General features: G+C 42.8%; 1 protein-coding gene across 1 annotated transcript in view; it reads left to right on the plus strand.

Annotated features, from left to right (window-relative positions):
* The first annotated feature begins 637 nt into the window (after window positions 1-637).
* The window catches only part of Paxbp1 (PAX3 and PAX7 binding protein 1), a 30,685-nt gene continuing 7,705 nt past the window's right edge, over window positions 638-23,617 (plus strand). The window contains 17 exon segments of the mRNA XM_028877120.2: window positions 638-1,108; window positions 2,500-2,558; window positions 2,560-2,629; window positions 8,128-8,304; window positions 9,081-9,302; window positions 9,770-9,808; window positions 9,811-9,872; window positions 10,718-10,935; window positions 11,458-11,647; window positions 15,225-15,348; window positions 18,604-18,703; window positions 18,793-18,908; window positions 20,207-20,406; window positions 21,336-21,480; window positions 22,011-22,132; window positions 22,731-22,807; window positions 23,394-23,460. Coding sequence (XP_028732953.1) covers window positions 748-1,108; window positions 2,500-2,558; window positions 2,560-2,629; window positions 8,128-8,304; window positions 9,081-9,302; window positions 9,770-9,808; window positions 9,811-9,872; window positions 10,718-10,935; window positions 11,458-11,647; window positions 15,225-15,348; window positions 18,604-18,703; window positions 18,793-18,908; window positions 20,207-20,406; window positions 21,336-21,480; window positions 22,011-22,132; window positions 22,731-22,807; window positions 23,394-23,460 — 2,349 coding nt within the window. The 5' untranslated portion in view covers window positions 638-747.

A 23,617-nucleotide genomic window follows, 5' to 3' on the forward strand; every position in this document is an offset into this window, starting at 1 on the left:
CCTCGGAGATGCAAGGCCAGTGCTACCAATGTCCCCGGTCTCTTGAGCTCTTTTTTTGTTTGTTTTGTTTTGTTTTTTGTTATGTGGGGCTCGCCCAGAGGGTACTTTGTCAAGGAAGACAGCCTATGTCTTTGAAAGTGTTAGGTTGCGACAAAGCTGTAGAAACCAGAAGCATGAATAAATAGAGTTACTGATGACTCCTAGCATCGCCTCTCATTATGAGCGGGAACAGTAACCATGGGAACGCACTTTCCCTTGCAAACCCCAGGCTAACTGGCTCCTCCCCCGGCTTCGCCCCCGCCGCCGCCGCCGCCGCCGCCGCCGCCGCCGGGCCTCCCCGCCTCTGTTTACCCTGCTTGCGCCGCCGCGTGGGAGGTGTCCACTGCCAAGGCTTCGCGTAAGCGCGGTCGACGCATTGCAGCCACCTCCCGGGAGACGACCGACTACACTCTTCCCTCTCATCTCGATGGTCCTCTTTGTGACCTTTGGGAACAACACGGGACTCGGAGGGTTCCGTGCCCCCCCACACAGTCCTCCCGGCCACCAGGGGGCAGCGCAAAGAGGCCCCGCCCCCAGGGCGCGGAGCGCGAGGGAGGCGCATGCGCACCCGACGGTGCGCGGTAGCAGGCGAGCGCCGCGGCGACCCGGCTAGCGCGCTGGCGAGTGCGCGTGCGCCGCGGCGGTCTCCGCGCTCTCCCGTCCTCTCCGTCTGCGAGCCGGTGTGAAGGCGCGGTGCCGGCGGCGGGGATGTTCCGAAAGGCCCGGCGGGTGAACGTGCGCAAGCGGAACGACTCGGAGGAGGAGGAGCGGGAGCGCGATGAGGAGCAGGAGCCGCCGCCGTTGCTGCCGCCGCCGGCCTCCGGCGAAGAGCCGGGCCCTGGCGGTGGCGACCGGGCCCCCGCGGGGGAGTCGCTGCTGGGCCCGGGGCCGCCGCAGCCGCAGCCGCCGCCGCCTCCCTCCGCTCACGCCCCGGGCCTCGGCGCTGAGGCCGGAGGCGGCATCCCCGGCGGCACGGAGCCCGGCAACGGGCTGAAGCCGCGCAAGAGGCCTCGCGAGAACAAAGAGGTGCCCAGGGCCAGCCTGCTCAGCTTCCAGGACGAGGAGGAAGGTAAAGCCCCCGGCCGGCCCACGCGGGCCCCCGAGCCCGGGCTCGCCCGACGGCCGCGCCCCTCTCCCCCGCCTCTGCCCGGGGATGCGTTCCCGCGCTGCCGCCGGCCGCGTCTACGCCGGCCTGTGCGGTCCCTGCTCCGGGCTGTCAGCTCCGGGCAGCCGTCCCGGGTGGAAGCGGAGGCCCGCCGGCTGCTCCCTGGCCCGCCTCTTTGCTGCCTTGCGCGTCCCAGACGCCACGAACGAGTCCCTCCTCGGTTGACTGCCTGCTCCTAGTGCTCTGCAGGCCTCGGGACCGGCCCCCGGTGGGCTTCTCGGTGCAGGCATCCTGGACCGAGAAGGCCGGGTTGTGGAAGAGGGGGACCAGGCGGGGCTGGGGACAAGTGTGGGGCTACAGCCCTGGTTCCGAGTGACCTTGAGCCAATCAGTCCCTCGTCGTTTCTCTCGGTCTCTCTGTGGAAGTAAAGGGGCGGAGCTGATGTCCGCTCTAACGTTAGCTCTTGAAGCAGAAGAGAGATCGGGCTGCAGGGGGTGTAGTATATATCCGAGCGTTAAATAATTTTACTTGCACCTCGATATCACGTTGTGAAGAATGAGATGAGTTTCCAGAGTCTGGAGTCATGATTCTAAAATGGTTCCGTGTTTTTAGAAAGATGTGTGGTTTATCTTTGGCCTCCCTGCTGCTGTTCTGTTTGAACCGGAGGTACAGGTCGGGGTTTGACTTTGATGATACATGGAGGCGGGGGAGGGGTTGGTGAAGTTTTTGTTCTCGACTTGGATTTCCAAATCAAAGATGAGGAATAAATCACTCAAACTCAGTTTTGCAAAATGATTTACTTTAGGCATATTCTTGAAATAACTCATTGTAACGAGAGTTACTCAGACTTGGGAGAACCTTGAAATTTGGGGTATGTTGTTTCAGCTTTCTTGATTTAATATTTTAAGGAAACATTCTGAATATTTTTTCCTCCTCTGGTAGATGAAATAAGCCCAAAATTAAGATTTTTGTGAAGTTCCTTGGGCTACCCATTAAAATTTCAGTTTTATTTAGTTTCTGGGATTGATAGCAGTTTTTTGCTTTTGATTTTTTGAGACAAGGTTTCTCTATGTAGCTCTGGCTTTCCAGGAACTCACTTTGTAGACCAGGCTGGCCTCGAATTCAGAGATCCACTGCCTCTGCCTCTCCAGTGCTGGGATCAGAGGCGTGGGCTACTAAGACTGGCAACATCAGTTTTGGGGGCTATGGCAGGTTGAAATAAACTTTGAATTTCTTAGTGACTTTTTTGCATGTAAAAATATATGTGTGAGAATTCAAGCAGCATGAAAACGGGGAAGGGGAAACATTTTCTGAGTTTTGTTTGCTACAGACTTTGTTTCATTTCTTTTTTAAAGAAAATGAAGAAGTTTTTAAAGTAAAGAAATCAAGTTACAGCAAAAAGATAGTCAAATTGCTTAAAGAAAGAATATAAAGAAGATCTTGAAAAATCAAAAATCAAGACAGAACTCAACACAGCAGCTGACAGTAAGTACTAAACAACCCTTCAAATGGCGGGCCAATGAGAGCTCTTTCCCACAGTGCTTTGCAGTCTGTATTATGAAGTCATTCTGCTGACCAGTGTCCACATTAAGTTGCAGTGCTGTTCTGTAATTGTTTTCAAACTTTTTTTTTTAAGTAGACTATTGCTCCTGAATTCTTGCTAGTGTAGAGGCTATTGTATGGAGAAGGGAGAAAGATTTCCCATTTCAGCCCTAGAGACAGACTTACTCTATTGAAAGTTCCTGTACTGCTATTTTTCAGAGACAAAGTTTTGATGACTTTGGTAGTATTTCCAGTGTAGATTTAACTCTTACAGGACTTTTAGGAATACCGTAGGTTAATGTGATAATATCAGCACTCAGTCAGCATTCCTATCTGACATGAGACCAGGTGTCTTCTTGACACCCAAATTTAAATCTGCCCCCCCCCCTTCTCTTTCTCTCTCGCTGGAGCAAACATTTTCCCAGTAAGCCAGGCCCAAAGCTTAAAATGTTTCAAGCAGTTATATGATTAATGTGCGTAGTCATTATAATCTAAGTTACTCTTTTCTTTTTTTTGGTTTTTCAATCAAGACAGGGTTTCTCTGTGTAGCTTTGCACCTTTCCTGGAACTCTCTTTGGAGACCAGGCTGGCCTGAACTCTCAGAGATCCGCCCGGCTCTGCCTCCTGAGTGCTGGGACTAAAGGCATGCGCCACCACTGCCCAGCCTAAGTTACTCTTATGCAAATGTTTAAGAGAAATCTTTACTCTGTAGAATTAAAGGGAGTGTTTCTCAGATTCTCGGCTGTAGGTATGGCATAAATAAGAATGCTATTGTATCTCATTTACAATGTAGTTGCGGAGACATTATTATGTAAATGTCCAACAGAAGTGTTAGCAAAATGTCCAATGAGGAGGCCAAAGGATAGCTACTTTTTTTTTCCCCCGGAAGGAGGACAACTTCATAGAAAAGTAGGACATGAAGCTGGATAGTTGATTAGAATTCCCAAAATAGAAGAAAGTATCCGAATATCACCACGGAGTAAAAGCAAGCACATTTGACTAGGCATTTGTAAATAGTTGAGTGTTTGAATGTGAAAGACAAGTAGTTGAGAGGTTGTCAAGGATGGCTGAAATGCAGTGAGAGGTTGTAAGGATGGCTGGAGTGCAGTGAGAGGTTGTAAGGATGGCTGGAGTGCAGTGAGAGGTTGGAGTCGCAGCATTTCGTGGCTGGCCGAGGTGCCAGGCGTAGTACAGGAGAGATGGATGCTTCAGCAGTTTCAGCTCAGGGGCTAACTTAGATCCTTAGGAAGTTGAGTAAGATTGATGCTTTCCCTGGCTCTGGGAAATTGTGCATGGGTTAAAAGTGGTTGCTTCTGCTGGGTGGTGGTCGTTTACACACACCCTTAATCCCAGCACTCAGACAGAGGCAGGTGGATCTCTGAGGTCGAGGCCAGCCCCGTCTACAGAGTGAGTTCCAGGACAGCCAAGGCTACACAGAGAAACCCTGTCTTGGAAAACCAAAACAAAAAAAACAAAGAAACAAAGAAAGTGCTTGCTGTGGGTGTGGGAGATGTGGAAACTGGCTTATTTGAGAAACATTCCTAGGGAAAATTGTTACACTTCCCATATGCTTTTGCTATCAGAAGAAGCACCCAAATTAAAGCTTTGTGCCAGGGTAAATGAGAACTGTTGTGTATTATTTTCTGGTGTGGGGAAGGCAGGTTGGGGAAGAGCATTTTTAGGAGAACTTACTATTTTTTCATCTTGGAAACTGTTCCGTTTCTCCCAGAGTCGTTGAGCATCCATCATGTATGGTGAAATAGTTAGTGCTCAGGTCACAAGGTGGAAATGAAGAACGGCCTGGTGGTGTGTTTACCACGTACTGTTAGTTCAGAATCGAAGTAAATAGGAAGTTCTTAAGGCCATCTTTTGTGACCTTCCGGTCTTCTACTCTGCCTGGGTTCTGATACTCATCAGGAACTTAGTGTTCTTTCTGGAGGTAGAACCTCTGTTGGTGTGTGTCACATACTGTCATTGCTGTTACTGAAATGGCAGTCCTGGAAGCTTTTGTTAACACATCATCCAGAACTCTTTGTACCTATAAGTACTTAGGTAGGTAAAGATGACTTGACTTCAAACAAGAGCATGGACTTGAAAACCCTGGTTTTGTGGTATTCCCAACTTAAACTAAAGGCCTCAAAGGAGTCATGTTCAGACAGGCTCTTATCCAGGCCAGGTTGGCCTCAAACCTACATAGCAAGGGTAACCTTGAATGATGGTCATCCTGCTTCTATCTCCTTTCAGATGTGGGCCACCATGCCCAGTTCATGTAGTCCTGGGTCTCAGACCTAGGGCTTCATGCACCCAAATAATAACTAAGCTGCACCTTCAGCTTCATAGGAGGAGTCCTAACAATGATAATTTAGCATTGCTATGGAGAGAATTGCTAAGAGGATAACACAGCCACTAACCAAGTGTTAAGTTGTCCCCATGGGTTGCCCTGGTGATCTGCAGTCATAGTCTGGTACGTGTGAACTTAGTGGAGTCGTGAGATGTACAAGTCTGCCTGTGTGGTTTGGAACTGATGTTTGTATTAACAAATTGCGCTTGGTAAGCTTTATTTGCCATTTATTTTTCTCCCTACCTGAATTTGCCCTTCATAGACGTCAATGTATTTGTAAGCTTGAGGTGTAGTACTAGAAGAAGAAAATACATCTATAAACGTACTAAACTAGTTCATTGTGTACATACACACACACACACACACACACACACACACACACACACAGTCTGCATACTATAAATATAGTGACTTCTACCTGAGAACCAACTAGAGGTTGTTTACCCCTGTATACTCGTTAAGATGCCTGTTTTTAAAAAATGAAGGGAAAACCTCCTCAGAAAATAGCAAATGTTGATAATATAAAGAAATGGGAATATTTATGCACTGTTAGTGCGGAAGTTAAACAACAAATACAGTATGATTTGATTTGATAATACTTGATACTTAGAATCATCAAAATTAATAGCTGGAATAGTTGCTGCCAGGACCTGGACAGAGGAAGAGAACTCTGTATGAATAAACTAGAAGACTCAGGAATGCCACTTGTAACACACTGAAAAGAAGCAGAACCTGGTTCTTGAGGAGGGTTTTTTCGGAAGGGTGTGTGCTCATCTTCATAGCATTCACAACAGCTAGCACATGGCAGACTGTGGTGTGTGTGTGTGTGTGTGTGTGTGTGTGTGTGTGTGTGTGTGTGTGTACATGCAGTGGGACATGGAACCTGGGAAGGAACGTCTGACACAGACTGTAATTGAAGGAACCTGGGGATAGCGTGCCAAAGCAGCTCATTGCCAGCAGCTGCAGTGTGATTCCAGTTCTAGAAGACAAGCACCAGAGATGAGAGGTAGAACAAGGCTTCCAGGGACGGTGGGGATGGACGTGAGCTCTTAGGACTCCTCAGTGTATATTTTCAGTTGAACAGTATGTGGAGAGTAATGGGAGTGAGTAGTAGTGATGGTTACACAGTATCATAAATGTATTTAATGCGAACTATAACTAAAAATTACAATACTTCGACTAAAATAAAGAGAATCTGTAGTTCAGAGTTAAAAAAAAAAAAAAAAAAAAAAAAAAAAAAAAAAAAAAAAAAAAAAAAAAAACAAAAAATCTTACAGATTAAAATCATTTGGAATGTGTGTGTGCATGCATGCCACAAGGTGCATGTGGAGGTCAGAGGATAACTTGCAGGAGTCAATTCTCTCCTTCTACCATATGGGGAGTGAGGATGAAGCTCAGGTCATCAGGCTCACAAGACAGTTTTATCTGCTGAGCCATCTTCATGTGATGTGATATAGTCAAGTTATGTGTATTTTACCACAGCAATAATCGCAAAAGTGGTACAAGAACATTAAGATTTCTATAGAATCATTCATTATTTGAGTGCATCAGATCTATTTTCAGTCTGAGAAGCCATTGTACTTAGTGGAGAAGTAACGAGGTAGCCCAGAGCTCAAGGTGGCTCAGAGGGTAAAGGTGCGTGTTGCCAGTTTGGGCAGCCTTTGTTCAGTCCCTAGTAACCCACAAGTAGAGGAGAGATTTGATTGCTGCAGGCTGTCCTTTGACCTCTATGTGTACACCGTGGGACCATGTGCCTACACACATAAAAAATAAATACCAAAATTTTTAAATAAAAAGAAAGAGATACTTGATCTAACCATGTGATTGATGAACTGATTTTAAAGTCTTGGGCTTCAGGGTGCACTTGAAAGGGAAGTCATGACTAACCAGGTGAGGCAACACGTGGAAGAACACCATTCCAAGTCTGAAAGAGGATGATGGGAGTTTTCTTGGCAAGGTTGCAGAGAGCATCTTTCCTTTTAGATAAATAAAGTACTGCTCTACTCCTTAGTTTGTGCTCGTTGCTACGGAATGAGCATTATCAAGGTCAGTGGCTCAAGGTAAAAACACTTGGGTTTTCTTGATCTTTGCCTGGAACAAGTGATATTAGAGAGTCTGTTAGTTTTAAATATTATAACCAAGACGGTTGATCACAAAGATGAGCACATACTGGGAATGTAGTCTTCAAGCAGCCTTCAGCTTAGACTGGAGTTGATAACTGGAGAACTCTGTCTGCATTCCAGAGCTTCCGTCCTGCTTCACATGTCGTTGTTCTTGGTGTCACGTAGTTTCTAACTTGTCTCTGTGTCAGTTCTGGGCTCTCAGCACTATCAGGTTTTCTCTGCTTCATGGTACATACTTGAACGGTGACTTGTGATGGTTGGGTCAGGCTTGTGCAGTGTGAATGTAATTGTTAGGGTCTCTTCCAGATGAAAAGGCACATTTATACGGCCACGCCACTCAACCATCAGATACTTTGTTCTCAACAGAAAGCTATCTTGAATGGGTCTCGTGTTTAGTGAGGAACTGATACAAAGTGGAAAATGAAATCAAAAGTGTGAACAGGCTCGGCAGCTAAGCAGCACTTACTGCTCTTGCTGAGGACTGAGTTCAGTTTCCAGCCCCTACATGGGGTGACTTAAGACAGCCTGTGACTTCAACTCCAGGGGATTCAGTGCCTCTGGCCTCTGAGGGTACCTGCACTTGTGTACACACCCACGTCCAGACAGACAGACAGACAGACACACACACACACACACACACACACACACACACACACTGTACCTAATTACGTAGTTAGGGATAATAAAATCAAATGATTAAATAATACCATTACCAGTGAGGTTTTAGAGAAAGATAGTGATAAATTTTGATAAATTTCTCACAAAATTAATTGAACATCATTGTTTCCCTGTTTCCTCTAAATTGTATTACCTTTACGCACATGTCTACTGTGCTATTTCATATTCACGCTTGAGTTAAGTACTAGAAATAATGTAAGTTTTAATGGATTGAGCTCATGATTTAATAAAAAGTGCCTTGATAGTTTATCTGAGTTTCTATTTTAAATAAATTTCAATTGTTCTTTTCAAAAATTCAGATGACCAGCCTTTGGACAAAGCATGCCATGTTAAGGACGCAAATCCAGAAGATGGAGTTATCATCAGTGAGCATGGTGAAGATGAAATGGACATGGAGAGTGAGAAGGAGGAGGAAAAACCCAAGGCTGGGGGCACCTTCTCAAATGCTTTGTCGTCTTTGAATGTTCTTCGTCCAGGTGTGTTTAAGTAGCTCTTAGATGAGCCCTCCAGGTAACTGCAGTAGTAGAAGGGTTAAGTAAGTGTGTTTCTGATTTGGACATCTTTTTAAGGCAGCCTCTTTCATGTCTGCAAATGTAGAAAATAAAACAGAAGTTCTCCCACGTTTATTATTGCTTAAAAATACTTTAAAAATTATGTGTGTATGTGTGTGTTTGTGTATGGTTCTGTTCGTGTGAGTACAGGTACTGAGGAGGCCAGAAGAGGATGTTGGTTCCCTTGGGGCTGGAGGTTGGGAGCCACCTGCTGTGGGTGACCGGAACACACCAGGGTCTCTCCTCCAGTGAAACAGAGGGGCTCAGTAAACGCCAGTGGTCCTGAGCTGCTTCCTCCCCGCCCACTGTCAGATAAAGACTCTTAACTCTTTACACAGCTGTTTCAAAAACCACAACTAATTGCTGTTATTTTTATGTGTAGTATCCTATAGGAAATAATACACTAGATAATCAGTTTTAAATCAGTGCTTTAAGTAGCCAAGTTTAAATTACGAAGAAATACCACTTGACGTTTGTAAACAATTAAAGATGCCTCTGCTGGGTTGGGGAAATTGCGACTCAGTCTGGTCACTAGTTCATCAGTGGGATTGCATGTAGACTTAGGAAGGGACACCAGAGCCAGTGGTAACTATGGAGCTGACAAGACTTACCTTGGATTATTTTACTCTTCCTGTTTTTAAGAAAATAAGCTTCATACCCAGGTACTTCCATGTTTTATCATTCTTAACATTTGTTTCCAGGAGAAATTCCAGATGCAGCTTTTATACATGCTGCAAGGAAAAAGCGCCAACTGGCCCGGGAACTGGGAGATTTCCCGCCTCATGATAATGAGCCTGGTAAAGGCCGCCTTGTCAGAGAGGATGAGAATGATGCCAGTGATGATGAGGATGATGATGAGAAACGCCGAATAGTGTTTTCTGTGAAAGAAAAGTCACAAAGACAGAAGATCGCCGAAGAAATAGGTAACTTGATGAAACCTGATAGCAAGCACACAGCGTTGCTTTTCAATGTGATTTGAAACTGTAACATTTACATTTTTAACTGCTTTGCCTTATAGGACTGTTCTTGCTCGAGCACAAGTATGTTCCATGCCTGATAGGTTTTCAGCATTTCTTGGGTAACCAGTATTGTCTTAAGTACTTGTGCATAAATCTATATAATTCTCTTAAGTATTCTTAAGCCGTTGGTTTTGTGCTCCCTTCGTAGAGTTAATGTCAAGCTTAAAAGAAATTAAGAAACCAAAAATTGTAAGCATAACATTAAATTCTGCTTTAGCTTTAAAGAAGGGTGCTGTCATTAAAACAGGCAAGATCATGAGTGTCAAGGAGATGAAAATGGACTTGTCAGCAAGATGAGTACTGTGCTCAGTTCTTGTGGTAGGGTTTTTCCTTCCTGCTGTTGGATATTGATTCCTTTTGTCATGTCGCAGGTATCGAGGGGAGTGATGATGATGCATTAGTAACTGGAGAACAGACGAAGAACTCAGCCGGTGGGAGCAGGAGCAGATTCGAAAAGGAATTAATATCCCTCAGGTAGGAAGACTTAGACTTGGAGAAGGAAAAGAGAAGTCCATTGAAGGGGTTTGTGGCAGACAGTCATGTTGAGTCTTTACCACTCCTTCCTCATCATAGTCAAAACATTGGCATGTACTTATGTATTCCTATTGCTTTTAGAAGAACTGCTTTAAGTTTCGCCTTTTATAGTAAGAATGGTGGACGAATGTCCAGTTTCTGCAACTAGTCCTTCAGCAGCAGCCTCGGGAAGCCCATGACAGAAGCACAGTCTAGAGTCAGAAGGTGGGGTTGGGCCCGGCACTCACTAAGTTCTCCAGCTGGTTCTGGTGAAGGCTGAAGTTGGGAACACTGCCTTGAACCAGATGTTGGGGGTTTTAATTTCAAAGACAGTTTCCCGGGTATGCAGACTAATGAGGTTGGTCAAAGTGTCTTCCACAGTAACGAGTTTTGTAGCAGCATGCAGAAAGTTGCATAATGTGAGTGTATTTTACTGGTAGTGTTGAGAGCATAGCAGAGGAAAAGCCTTGGACTAGTTGCAAGAGTCTTAGTTAGAACTTCTCATTGCCTGTTTACTTTCTGACCAGAGGCAAGTCACTTAACCTGGTAAAAGATTACCTGGATCACTCCATCTCTAAACTCTTGAGAATCTGTTTTTCTGAAAATCATTAGAAAAAGAATAATGATTTTTATTAAGATCTAAGAATTTATACAACTCAATGTTCATTTGATTTTCAAGACTTCTGCATTTACTTATTTTAATTCCTATTTGGAAGCTGGGTATAATTTTTTGCTTCTTTTGTTCATACCTCTGTATATTTTTTAAGTTTAGCTATTAGTTTTCTCATGCATCCATTTCTTTTCAGGTTCAAGCAAGTCAGCCCACTGAAGTGAATATGTACTACCAGAACACTTACCAGACAATGCCTTATGGTGCCTCCTATGGCATACCTTATAGTTACACAGCCTATGGATCATCAGATGCCAAGTCTCAAAAAACAGATAATACAGTCCCTTTCAAAACTCCCAGTAATGAGATGGCTCCCGTTACTATTGATTTGGTAAAGAAACAGCTTAAAGACAGGTAGGGCAGATCAACTTCTTAAAGACCTGTCCGCTTGCTTTCTGGTCCCTCAGGCAACTTGTAGTCTGGGGTAGCAGATGCAGAATGCCGACAAAGAAGACTCACTGGCCTACCTTCAAACGCTAAACAGAAGATGACTTCGTGCTTTGCTCTGCTACCTTCTTGGATTACTACTGTGGAAGCCTCAAAGTTATTAAAATGCCACTCCATGAGCTTGTCGAAGACAGTGCTGAGTGTGTACCTCTTGGACTCTGAAAGTGTAGTCAAGAGATGGGGGGAGACGCAAAGCAGGAGATTTTGGTTAGCCCTCCAAATAACTATTTGAAGTCTGTAAACTGCCTTTTTAAATTGATTTTTTACTTTTTTTTTTTTAATAAGAAAAGCAGTACAGACGGAAAGATGCATTCCAAGTATTTTTATGTTCTAATGGTGGAACTTAAATGCATTATAATATTGCAAGAGTCCTGATAGCATTGGATTCTAGATGTAAATGTGTTATATTTATCCTTTTGTGTTCTTAAGGTTGGACTCGATGAAAGAATTGCACAAAGCCAACCGACAGCAGCATGAGAGACACCTGCAAAGCCGCGTGGACTCCACCCGAGCTATTGAGAGACTCGAAGGGTCTTCGGGGGGCATTGGTGAACGGTATAAATTTTTGCAAGAAATGCGAGGGTATGTCCAAGACTTGCTTGAGTGTTTCAGTGAAAAGGTAAGGATGCAAAATTACTAATCTCTTTGAATAAGGCAAAAATAGGGAGGCTTTTCATAGAGCATCTTTTAATTCTCAGAAAATAATCCACTCACTCACCTTAGAATGCTGAAGTCATGCTTCGTTTTCTTTAGTCCATTAGTTGAGGGCACCACAGAGCCGTGTACAAACGAAAGAGAGCACCTCTGTCTCGGTGTCAGGTTAGGTCATTGGCCTGTGATGAATGGAGACAATAAAGGGAGTCACCTGACAGTTTCTTGTTTTTATAGTTGAGGTCTTAACGTTTATTTTTCTTCTGTTTTTTCAGTACTTGTAAACACTTAGAACTGTTTATTAGTAGTACAGTGCATGAAAAGTTTTTGCTGGTTTTTATACTGGATATTTTGGTGCTATTTCTGTTAGTGGTTTCCATCTAACTAAACCAATGCTTCATTCATTCCAGAAGCCATTCATTATCCTAAGTTTTTATTCATTGAACATTTCTCATTCCTTCTGGACTCATTGCTTTAGCATGACGATTGATAGACTCTTTTGAATACATTTAAATAATGCATATGCTAACTTCGCAAGTAAGTTCCTGTTGGTTGGTTTGTTGGTTTGTTTTTAAGATAAGTGTACTCCACACATGTCATGCGCAGACATGTACAGTGATAATTTAGAAATGTGCAGGGGGGGGGAGCGGCAGGACGGCTCAGCAGGTAAAGGTGCTCACTGTTGAAGCCCCGTGAGGATGGCAGGAGAGAGTGGACTCCAGAGCTGTCCTCTCACCTCCACACGTGGACAGAGGCAGAAGCACCACACACATGCGTGCACACACACAGCAATAAATTCAAGGGAAAAATAGACGGCTGGCTTGTAAGCACTCATGTACTTAACCTTATCTTTGAAAAATTGAAAAACTTAAAATCATGGTCCTTAAATATTCTGTCTCAGAATCTCAGATAGGAAGGCACATTTTTCTTTATCACTAACTAGACTTTCTCTAGACTCTCTAAGTGTAAAATACAGTTGGATGGTTTTTTGTAAATGTTTACTTTACTACAGTAAAAACAAGGGCTTTAAAAAGAACAGATTTGTCTCTCTGATGGATCTTAATGTTTCAGTTGTGTGGTCAGATCTGGGGTGGTAGCATTCATCAAGTCCTCTCTAGCACTTAGCATGGGTTGCTGTGTTTGTGGAGGAGCACTTGCAGTTGTGATATTCCTTGGGCCGGTCAGTTGCTTGGGGCCAGGAAGGAAGCATGAGCTCAGCTGTCTGCTGAGCAGGGGCTGGAGAAGGCTGGAAATGGGATGTCCATGGCAGAGCCAGCGAGAGTAAGGACCTTTGCCTGAAACAATGCTGTGTGTGGGGGAGTGCTCTCTGAGACCTGCTTCTTCAAGTGTCTTGGCTTTTACTTTAGAGAATTTACAAACTTCAGCACTCAAAATTGCAAACATAATGCTAACATATATAAAGTTAGATTACACCATCCCTGGTTTAAGAAGAATTAGTGGGACATAGTACCTGTTGTTGATTTATTAGTGTGTTTCCTCTCCTGATTACGATGTTCTTGGAGAAGTCTACGTCAGGTAGTGCTATATGGCCATAGAGTGAGTCACTTAGATATTTTTGTAGCAGGTCTAAAGCCTTACATAGTGAATACATTTTCAGTAAAAGGAGCAGATAGTGCTGTGTTTCAGAGATGCATTCTTCCTTCATTTTGACATCTCATATACGTGCATCCAGTTGTATGTGCTTCTGAGTGAAAATGTCCTGAGTTGTCATCCTTATAATATTTGATAATAAAAATTTAAAAATAGGGACAATTAGATAGATATGAATGTTATGTTTAGTTATGTTGTATAAATACTCTTTCAGAGTAAGTTAAACATTTCTTTTGTTTGTCTTTATGAAAGTTAGAATGATTTTTAAACTTGAATCATCTGTCAAGTCATTTTAACTTCCATGACTTAGTTCCCCCTCCAGTCCTCTTGTTAGGTTTTCATCTTCAATTTGCTCTGAAATACAGTAACAATGATAGTTTTTAGTTTGGAGAGGATAGAGAGGCTAAAGAAACTGTCCTGGTGCAAGCTCTTGAGATAAGTCGATATTATAAACTTGAAAAGAGATTAAAAGCCAGCTTTAAGCTTTAGTTGCCAGAGTTGTACCTCAGTCAGATAACCCTTTATGATGCCAGCACACACAGACTTGAGTTCTCACAGGAGAGATGTCCAGTCCTAGACTAAGAGGGTGCATCTGAGGGACCCTTGTCTTTAGTCTTGATGACTGTGAAAGGCAGAAGTAGGAGTCCCAGTGACATGGCAGTGATTGGGAAATAAACATGGCAGACTGGATAGTGACTTAAACTACAGGATAATGCTGACTTGCGGACATTGTTGCCTGTGGTGTGGCGTACTGAAGAAGAAGAAGAAAGTGCCTCCACAGTTTGACCTTTCTGTGAACATTGGCTATTTCCACAATGGAATCGTGCACGAATACAGAACTGCTTTGTTACAGACGTCTTTGTATCCCACCTGCCTTTTTTATTTTCCGTTTACAGTCTGTTCAGTTCGGGAAGATGCAGTAGCACTTGGTGCCAGTGTTCCCAAACGCTAGTGGTTAACAGTTGTACCAACAACCAGGAAACTAGAATTTCTGGTTTCCTGTGTATGTGTAGTGGTCCTTAGTGTTTTGTGAAAGTTTCGTAGCATTTGGTTGTTTTATAAAGTATCTATAAAGAAAGACGTTCTGGTTTTTTGTTTTTTGTTTTTTTTATTTAGATGTATTCATTTTGTACTAAGTAAGTTAACTAAGTGTATTAGGCTGGAAGATTTTGTTGACTTGAAAGCTGATTTTATTACAAAATAAAGAAAACAGGTATTTGCTAGGAGGAGAGACATTTCAGAGTTTGATTTCAGATTGGTTAGTAATAGGAATCTTATTTACCCTTTTAGTTTGATTGTCAAATGTATAATAAAGCTGCAGACTGGTGTAACATTACAGGGCACTTGGTATAGGTGCGTAAGTGGTGGAGCAGCTTACAGTTGATGCTGAAACAGATCTGCTGCTGTCTGCGGTAGATAGGGCCATTGCAGCAGATTTTGGCAGAACACAGCACTTTTATCAGATGTGGTGGGTGCCTGTAATTGCAGCATTCAGGAGGAAGAGACAGGAGGAGCTTGGCTCATAGTGAGTTCTAGACCAGCTGAGCTGCACAGAGAGACTTCATCTTTAAAAAGAAAACATAAAAAGAAACCTAGAGAATTGCTATGTAGATGATGTTGCTGGAAAGTGTAAACTTAGCAGACTTGTAAACACACCTTTCTCTGAAGAGAAAGCACCAGAAGCTTACATTTCCTGACTTGTTGGAGCGCACAGAAACAGTGCACTTGTTAAGTTACCTTGGCCGGGATGGCCAGAGCCTGGCCTGTAAGAAGGCGCTTCCTCCCTTAGAAGTGACTGCTGCTCTGCTCGTGCTGGGACTCATGCTGGGTTTGTCCATAGAGAGTACTTTTTCAGGAAGCCGGAAATAGCGTGGACCCTCGATGAGTAAGCAGCTGAGGAGTGTGGTGTTACGGAGTGTGTTGTATTTTTACAGGTGCCACTGATTAATGAACTTGAATCAGCAATACATCAGCTGTACAAACAGCGAGCTTCCCGCCTTGTCCAAAGACGACAAGATGATATTAAAGATGAATCTTCGGAGTTTTCAAGCCATTCAAGTCAGTCCATCTTGAAGGTTTTTATTTTTCATTAAACAACCTTGTTTACTTAGTGCAGACTAATTGAAAATTAGACCTTTCTCTTTTAAAAAGCTTCCTTGTCCATCAGTTAGGTAGATCAAAAGTTGTAACGCATGGACTTGGATTATGTTTAAGAATCCGTATGACTTACCCAAGGAGCTGAAACTGTACTAATATTCTGTCAGTCTACTCTTTCCCCTTTAGAGCATAGCAAATACATGATCAGTGTTGCCTTAAACCCCGTCTCTGCCTGATGGACAGCCCACCCCACCTCTAGTTTCATTCTGTTCTGGACACTGATACAAATGCTGGTTTTGATCACAGCCGAGATGCTGAGTTAGGGACCTGGGAGTTGTGGGGGGGGGGCTGTGTTGGGTGGCACATGAGAGCTTCAGGAGTAGAGGAGTTTTTGGTTCTGACCCTCTGGGTAAAGCAAATACTTTTGTATTTCTTTTTCAATGTGCAGTTTTTTCTAGTTTGCTATATATACATATTGTGTATTTCCTTTTTTTAGTCAGCTAATGTCTACAATTCTTAAAATTTTGTGGAAAATGTAGAAATTGAATTATGTATGACATGAATTATGAAAAAAAAAACCCTCAATTAATTGGAAACCTTTTTAAATTCCTATAGTTGAGATTCTTCAGCCAGATGCCTTAGAAAATGTTTTACTTCCATTTCCCTCATCACACTCCATATTCTTGGGTGGTCTGATGGGAATTTCCTTAGTGTGGGTTCCTCAGGGTTTCTTTGTACCTGTGCTACTAGTCTCTGTATGTATCGCAGTTACTTGACATGCTCATTTAAATCTTCCGGTTCCATACCTGGAGATTCTTCCTAGGTCCTTCCTATCCAGAAATCTGCATGTTAAACAACTGCTCCGAATGATTCATAAAGAGCCTCGTGCTGTTTTTAGAATAACACATAGCCATCCTCCCAGTCAGGCATTGGATCCATGGCAAGCATCCTCCTGTGTGTCTGATGGGTGTTGGAGAGGTATTAAGAGAAGATACAGTGGCTCTCAGATCTGACCCATGCACATTGAGCTGTGAGCCATTTGAATGGCTTTGGCCTGGTTTTGCTGTAAAAGTTTAAATTACATCATTGACATTGGGCACCTAAATGACTAATGAGTCCCTCCCAGATTACTTTTGATCCAGAGAGCCAGATTTCGGGGGCAGATTACAGGTAACCATAGTACATCTAAAGGAAATAATTTCCTCTTAAGTTAAATGATGTGAGCTATGTATCACATCCACTATCCTTGCTGTTTATAGTCTGTTCTTCGTACTGTGAGGCAATATAGTTACTTAGAATGTGAAGTGAGAGTTATATGATGATGCATGGTAATTTGAAAAGTAGAAAGTGCTCCAAGAAAATGGAAAAGTGAAAAAAAAACAAAACAAAAAACCACTATTCCTGAGGGATATAATTGACAAAGATTTAAGGAAAATCACACGAGACATTAAGGAATCAATTCGTTGTCTTTTTTTAAAAGAACAGCATCAGGCTTATATTTTATATAGTTTTTACAGAAAGGAAGGAAGCCAAATCTTGAGTTTTTGATTTCTCACCTGTTATAAGTTGTAAGCTCTAGAGGATACTTCTTAATATCAGCTGTTTTGAAAGAAGAATAAAAAACTCAGTTTGAAAAAGTCCATTTTTAAAAATACTTCTAGAATAGTTTGGAGATACTGCAGAGCAGAATTTAGGGTTTGTTTTCCTGTTTCTCATTTCAGTAGCAAAATTCTACATGAACAATCTGCATGAGCTTTAAATGGTGTCATTCATCGTTTGTGTGTCTGTCTGCCCACCAATCCCTTGTTCTGTTTGTTTTCTTTTCAGTAACTATTCTGTATTTTCCAGAATGTCTTAAGTAGAAATGAGGGAATGCAGAAGACATTTTCCTTTCACCTCGTACTCTAAGCAAGTTTGTCGAGCCACTGACCGAGTGGTCATTGGGATCTGTTGGAAGCCCTTCTTAGTTCTCACATGATCCACTGACCGAGTGGTCACTGGGATCTGTTGGAAGCCCCTCTTAGTTCTCACTGATGCACAGAGAGCTTCCATCCTTGCTCTTCTTTTTAAAAAAGAGTTGTTTCTGTTTTTTAAATTCTGTGGATTTGTGTGTGTGTGTATACGGGTATGTGCACTGAGTGCAGGCGCCCTTGGAGGTCAGAAACAGAGAACCCCATAGCTACAGTTAGCGGGCTGTTGTGAGCTCCCCAATGTGGGTCCTGGAACCCCAACTCTGGGCCATCTTTCCTGTTCCCGTCTTGTGTTTTCTACCTGAACAGGCACTATCTCCTCCAGAAAGACCAATCCTAATAACGATCAAAGAGACCGAGGAGACAGACAGCTGTTTGCAGTAGGGAACCTCAAAGCTCATTATAGCTTCAGGGAGATAATTTATGGGATATGTGGTGCTGGGGCTTGAGTGTAGGACTTCCTGCCAGCAGGCAAACTGTTTGCCAGCTGACCTGTGTGTGTCCTTGGCCTTGGTAGCTGGTTAACAAAGTGTGGGTGCTGTGAAGGAATAATGAACCACCTTTTTGAAACGAAAATGATGATGCTGAAATGAAACTTTAACTAGGAGAGAGCTGGAAAGTAAAGATAGAAGATTACCATGGAGCTTTCAGAAGGAGGGCTAGACTTTTCCCCAGAGGAGTTCAAAAGTGACAAGGGATGCCTTATACGGAAAGAGCCCTGAGGGAGAAGTTTCCCTGCTCAGGTGTCAGTCTTGACGCTGCCCTAAGAGGAGTGTTAAATACACTTCCGTGGCTAAGAGAGCATACATTAGTAAACCCTTGACTGCAAAGCTGTTATGTCTTTCTATATGTTTCTTCGCTGTCATTTTACATCATTCAGCATCTTTCTTAAAAATACTATTTTTTTCCTTTGCATGGATAATGTGGATTTTTCGTTTGTTTGTTCATTGTAATAGGATAAGCTACTCCAGTTCTTAGGCAGAAATAGTGAGTAAGCCCAGCAGTAGTTGTGCTCTTAGAAATCAGTTTTAATTCTTCTACTTTTTCTCATGGAAACTCAATAATTCCAAGATTTGTTCTATACTAAAAACCTATCTAGTCCTATATTTAAAACCTATCTATTCATTGCAGAATCTTGCTGTGGGGATTAGCAGGCAGTTTTATCATAATGGCTTGTTCAATGCAAATTCTTTCCTCGTGATTGTTGAAGGAAGACTGTTAATTTTAACTGTTTGTTGTTTTACAGATAAAGCTTTGATGGCACCCAATCTTGATTCCTTTGGACGGGATCGGGCACTGTATCAAGAGCACGCAAAACGTCGGATCGCAGAGCGGGAAGCCAGGAGGTGAGTCTGAAAACACTGGCTGTGCATTGTTAAGAAAACTGGATTTTGTTTTTTAATCTAAATTAAAAAAATCAATGTTTGTTAACTAGGACTCGCCGTAGGCAAGCCAGAGAGCAAACCGGTAAGATGGCAGATCACCTCGAGGGCCTTTCCAGTGATGATGAGGAGACCTCCACAGACATCACTAATTTCAATCTGGAGAAAGGTTAGACTTTTATGTGGAAACCACACTCATCAAATTGTTCTCTACTTGGTTAGGCTTTTGATATTTTTTCTTTTTAGTGAAATTAAAAACAAAATTACTCTTATTTATTTGTGTGTATGTCTGCATTCCACCATGGGCTTGTGGAGGCCAGGGCAACTTGAAAGAGTTGATTTTCTCCTTCACCGTGTTAGCCTCCCGGGATCAGACTCAGGTTATCAGGTTTGGTGACCCACTTAGCCATTGTGATGGCCCTTGTAGTTTTTAATCATGAAATGGATAGAATTTTTGTGTCTTCTGTAATAAGCATTACAGTTCTCAAAAATAAGAGTTAACAGTGTTAGGAGATTGAATTAATACTTGTATACAAACCATGTGTTGGAGCCGTTGGTCCAGTCACCTGAAGCTGTCTGCTCTGAAAGTTATGTCTCGAGAGGGATGTGTTACTTCACCCAGGGAGTGGTACAGCTGCATGCTGGGCCTTTCTAGGATGTTCCTGAGTAAACGCTCTCCCGCCTTTGGCTGTAGTCATCTGGATTATATTGACTGGGCTATTAGAAGACCTTACTAGTTGTGACATCCCCCCTCTGTTGAAGTACTAGGGATTGAATTCAAGGTCTCACACTTGACAGGCAAACAATCTACCACTGAGCCATAGTCTCAGCCTTTAAACATACATTGTGAGACAACCTAAGTTACCCAGACTGACCTTGAACTTGTGGTCCTCTTGCCTCAGCTTCCTAGTGTTACCAGACCCAGTTTCTCTGACTTGGGGTTTTTGAAACAGGGTCTCATAGCCCAGGCTAGCTTCAGCTCATTTTGTGCCCACGCTGAGTTTCTACTCATTCATTACCTAGTTAAAGATGTTCTTGCACTCCTGCAGGAGTCTTCCTGCCTCCACTTCCTAAATGCTGGGATTACAGGCTTGCTTCACCACAACGAACTTGGACTTTTTTATAGCCAACATTTGTGGACGTGTGGAAAATTGGAAAGGATGATGAGACTCCGCATTGGTCCGTTATCCAGACTGAAGATGCTGACATTCCACTGCTTTGCTTTCTCTCTCTGTGTGTCCGTGTGTGTCAGTGCTCCTTTGGAAATGGCTTGCTGTAAACATCATGACATTTGACCCACAAAGAACTGGGAACATTTTCAGTTCTGTCTGTGTGTCAGTCCCAAGGATTGGCCCCAGGTTGTGGGGCTTGGGAGTAAGCTCTGTACCCTCACCTCCTGTGTGCTACGAACACTAAGTGGTATTCTGCTGCTTTCAAACCTTTTTCTTTTTCTTTTTTTCTTTCTAGATCGCATTTTGAAAGAGTCTAGCAAAGTTTTTGAAGATGTCCTTGAGAGTTTCTACTCAATTGACTGCATTAAAGCACAGTTTGAAGCATGGCGTTCAAAATACTACACGTCCTATAAGGATGCTTACATTGGTCTTTGTTTGCCAAAATTGTTCAATCCTCTCATCAGACTGCAGCTCCTCACCTGGACTCCTCTTGAGGTGGATGGTTTCTACCACTATTCAAAAACAATGTAACCTAGGATTTGGGTAGTTTTTGCCTTAAAAGCTAGAGAGGGAGATAGAGCATAGTCTAGAATCAACTAAGATAGACTGTATCTTAGGTTAACCTGTTTTTAAACAGTTTTTTGATCTCTTCAAAAGCTTTCTTTGTGATTTCAGTGTATATAAAATTTTATTCTTAGCAAAAATTATGTGTATTAACACTGGGTTATAAGCAGGAAAAGCAAGAAGTTAGTCTTTTTATCCCAGGAGCACTTGGTTCCTGTTAGGAAGGTACACTTGGGCAGAGAAATGGAAAGGGTGGACCGAACCAGTGAGTCTGAGGATGGAGTCAGGAGGGCGCATGGTCTTAGTGTGTGAGTTGGGAGAGTAGAACTGTTGGTCCCTGCTTGTAACAGGTGGGATTGGGTCTTCGTGAGTTACTGACATAGTGATTGACGTGTACTGATGAGATGAGAAAACAGTAAGGGAAAGGGGGCTTTCAGTGGAGCCTCTTCACAAGCTAAAGGAACTTGAACTCCAGAAACGGCCCAGTTCCTGGAAAGTGCCTGCCTGCTCTAGTAGTTTCATCCTGTGCATGCGTGTTTCAGTAGCCTGCAGAGGTTCGAGGCTGTGGATTGGAAGTCTTGTGTTGTTAGCTTCTTCCTCTGCCCACAGCTTTTAGCTTTCTGGACTTCTTGAATGCCCATTGCTGTCCCAGCTCCCCAGAATTGCTGTGTCCCACATAGGATCCAACCCTGCTGTGTGTGCTGTCCTGAGCTAGCAGTTTGCCTCACCTCTGTCTTCTCTTAATGATCATGGTCCTGTGCCCCTTCTGCCGCATCTGAAAACAGTGTCTTGTATATTTTGTCCAGTGCTTGTTGGTTACAGCTGAAGGGTAACTCTAACAACTTTTTAATATGTTTTAGGCAAAATGCCGTGACTTTGAATACATGCTCTGGTTTGAATCTCTGCTGTTCTATGGCTGTGAAGAACGAGAACAAGAGAAGGATGACGTTGATGTAGCTCTGCTGCCCACCATTGTGGAGAAGGTCATTCTTCCCAAGCTGACAGGTAGATTTCGGGAGGGGCCTCATTGTACTGGGTTTCTCAGATGTGCCTAGAGTTCTTAGTCCAGTGACCATTTCATCATAGATGTTACATAATCCATGTTAGGCATCACCTGGTTGGCCCAGGGGTGTTAAAGGATAGACATTTCTTAGCCTGAGGCTTGAAGACCACTTTGCTAGGGGATATAGACTAGAGAGCAATAATTGATGTTTCACAGCCTCAAGATTGCTTGATGCCAAACTGAATAGATGTTTTGGGGGAGTCATGCACATCTGTTTTATTTGTTTTCTTGAAAGATTAGAAATTACTGTTACAGAAACCCATTTAATTGTTGAGAGGTTATCCGAATTATTTAACATAATTAAAAATAATTAAAAGTCAAATTGGAATTTAATTAGAAATTTTGGTTGTCTGAATAAGATCTTTTGGGATACAAAGGACTACAAAAGTCAATGCTGGTATTTATAACCAAAGCCTATCTGATATTAAAAATAGCTGCCGCTTTTAACATCTTGTCTCTTGTTTCTCAACAGTAATAGCTGAAAATATGTGGGACCCCTTTTCTACAACACAGACCTCAAGAATGGTTGGAATCACACTGAAACTAATAAATGGCTATCCTTCAGTGGTCAATGCAGAAAATAAAAATACACAGGTACTTCAGTTCCTATGCTTGGGAAGGTTTATTCCTTCTTTTGAAATGGGCCAGAGTTTAAGAGAAGGAATGGTTAATCCGAACCAACCAGGGATCTGATTGATTCTCCCAGTTGGGTAATCCGGGCTGTTAAAGCCTGGAGTTTGTCATACAGGTGAGCTGCTAGTTTTCGGTTGTGCAGATCTCTGGGGCAGAAAGGTCCCATTCGTTGTCACCAGCACAGCCCACTTGCAGTTCCACCAGTTCAGCATCCCTGTCAGAACTGTACTGGGGGAGAATAGAAAGTAAAAGCACTAAGGAGTTCATCGTTGATGATGGGAACTGAAATAGCATATTAAAAATGGCCAGCTGCACTTACAGGTAACCCCCAGGTGCAAAATTGCTTTCACTGAGCTGACTGGAAAAGCCTTTCATCGTTGTTGAATTGTGACTTTCTAAAAATGATCTATGTTAGTTTTAAATCTTTATATAGTAGACTTGAAGTTAAAAAATTTGTAAATAGCTTTACTGATTAGTAATTGCTGAGCGGTTATTTGGTAGAGTTGTGAGTGTTCAAATTATTTAACATAATTTAAATGTAGTTCTTTTAACTCTGTAGGTATACCTTAAAGCACTTTTACTGAGGATGAGAAGAACTTTAGATGATGATGTATTCATGCCCTTATATCCCAAAAAGTAAGTAATTCATATGAACATTAAGTGTAACATTCTATGCTTGCTTTCAGAGTCTAAACTTGAAATGATATAAACTTTACTTGTGTAGCATAGAATTCCCTATCTCAAAATTCAGTTTTGTTTTTTGGGTTTGTTGCCTGTATGTGTTTTGTATGGGCTTCAGACTCTTTCTCTCTTTTTTTAATCTCTCCAACTTTGCCTGTCCTCGCCCATTTCTCTCTGCCCCCCTATCCCTGTCCCCCCTCTCACTCTCTCTCCATCCCTGTCCCCCCCATCCCTGTCTCTCTCTCTCTCTCTCTCTCTCTCTCTCTCTCTCTCTCTCTCTCCCTCTCCCCCTCTCCGTCCCCCCTCTATCCCTGTCCGTCCCCCCCCCTCCCTCTCTCTCACTCTCTCTCATCCCTGCCCCCCCCCTCTCCCCGCCATGTGTTGCTTCTGAGATGAATGCTAAGTAAGCGCTCTGCCCTGAGCCTCAGCCAAGCTGCACACTCCTGAGTTCTGATCTTGTTTGTCTGTGGACATTCTTTTGGGTAGGAGTGAAAAAGCATTTACTTATACAATATTTGATTGTGTTTTATTTCTCTTTTAGTGTCTTAGAAAATAAAAATTCTGGGCCTTACTTATTTTTTCAACGACAGTTTTGGTCTTCTGTCAAGGTATGTATTCATAGACCATCTAAAAAATTTAGAATTTTTTGAACTTTATGTAGTATATTTGAAAGACTTTATTGGTGTGGTGTCACACACAACCAAATATTCCAAAGTTTATTTCAGTTTGATGTTCTCACAGGAAAATTTGAAAGTAAGGCCCAGG

Source organism: Peromyscus leucopus, chromosome 12 (assembly GCF_004664715.2).
Source record: "Peromyscus leucopus breed LL Stock chromosome 12, UCI_PerLeu_2.1, whole genome shotgun sequence".
Taxonomy (NCBI): domain Eukaryota; kingdom Metazoa; phylum Chordata; class Mammalia; order Rodentia; family Cricetidae; genus Peromyscus; species Peromyscus leucopus.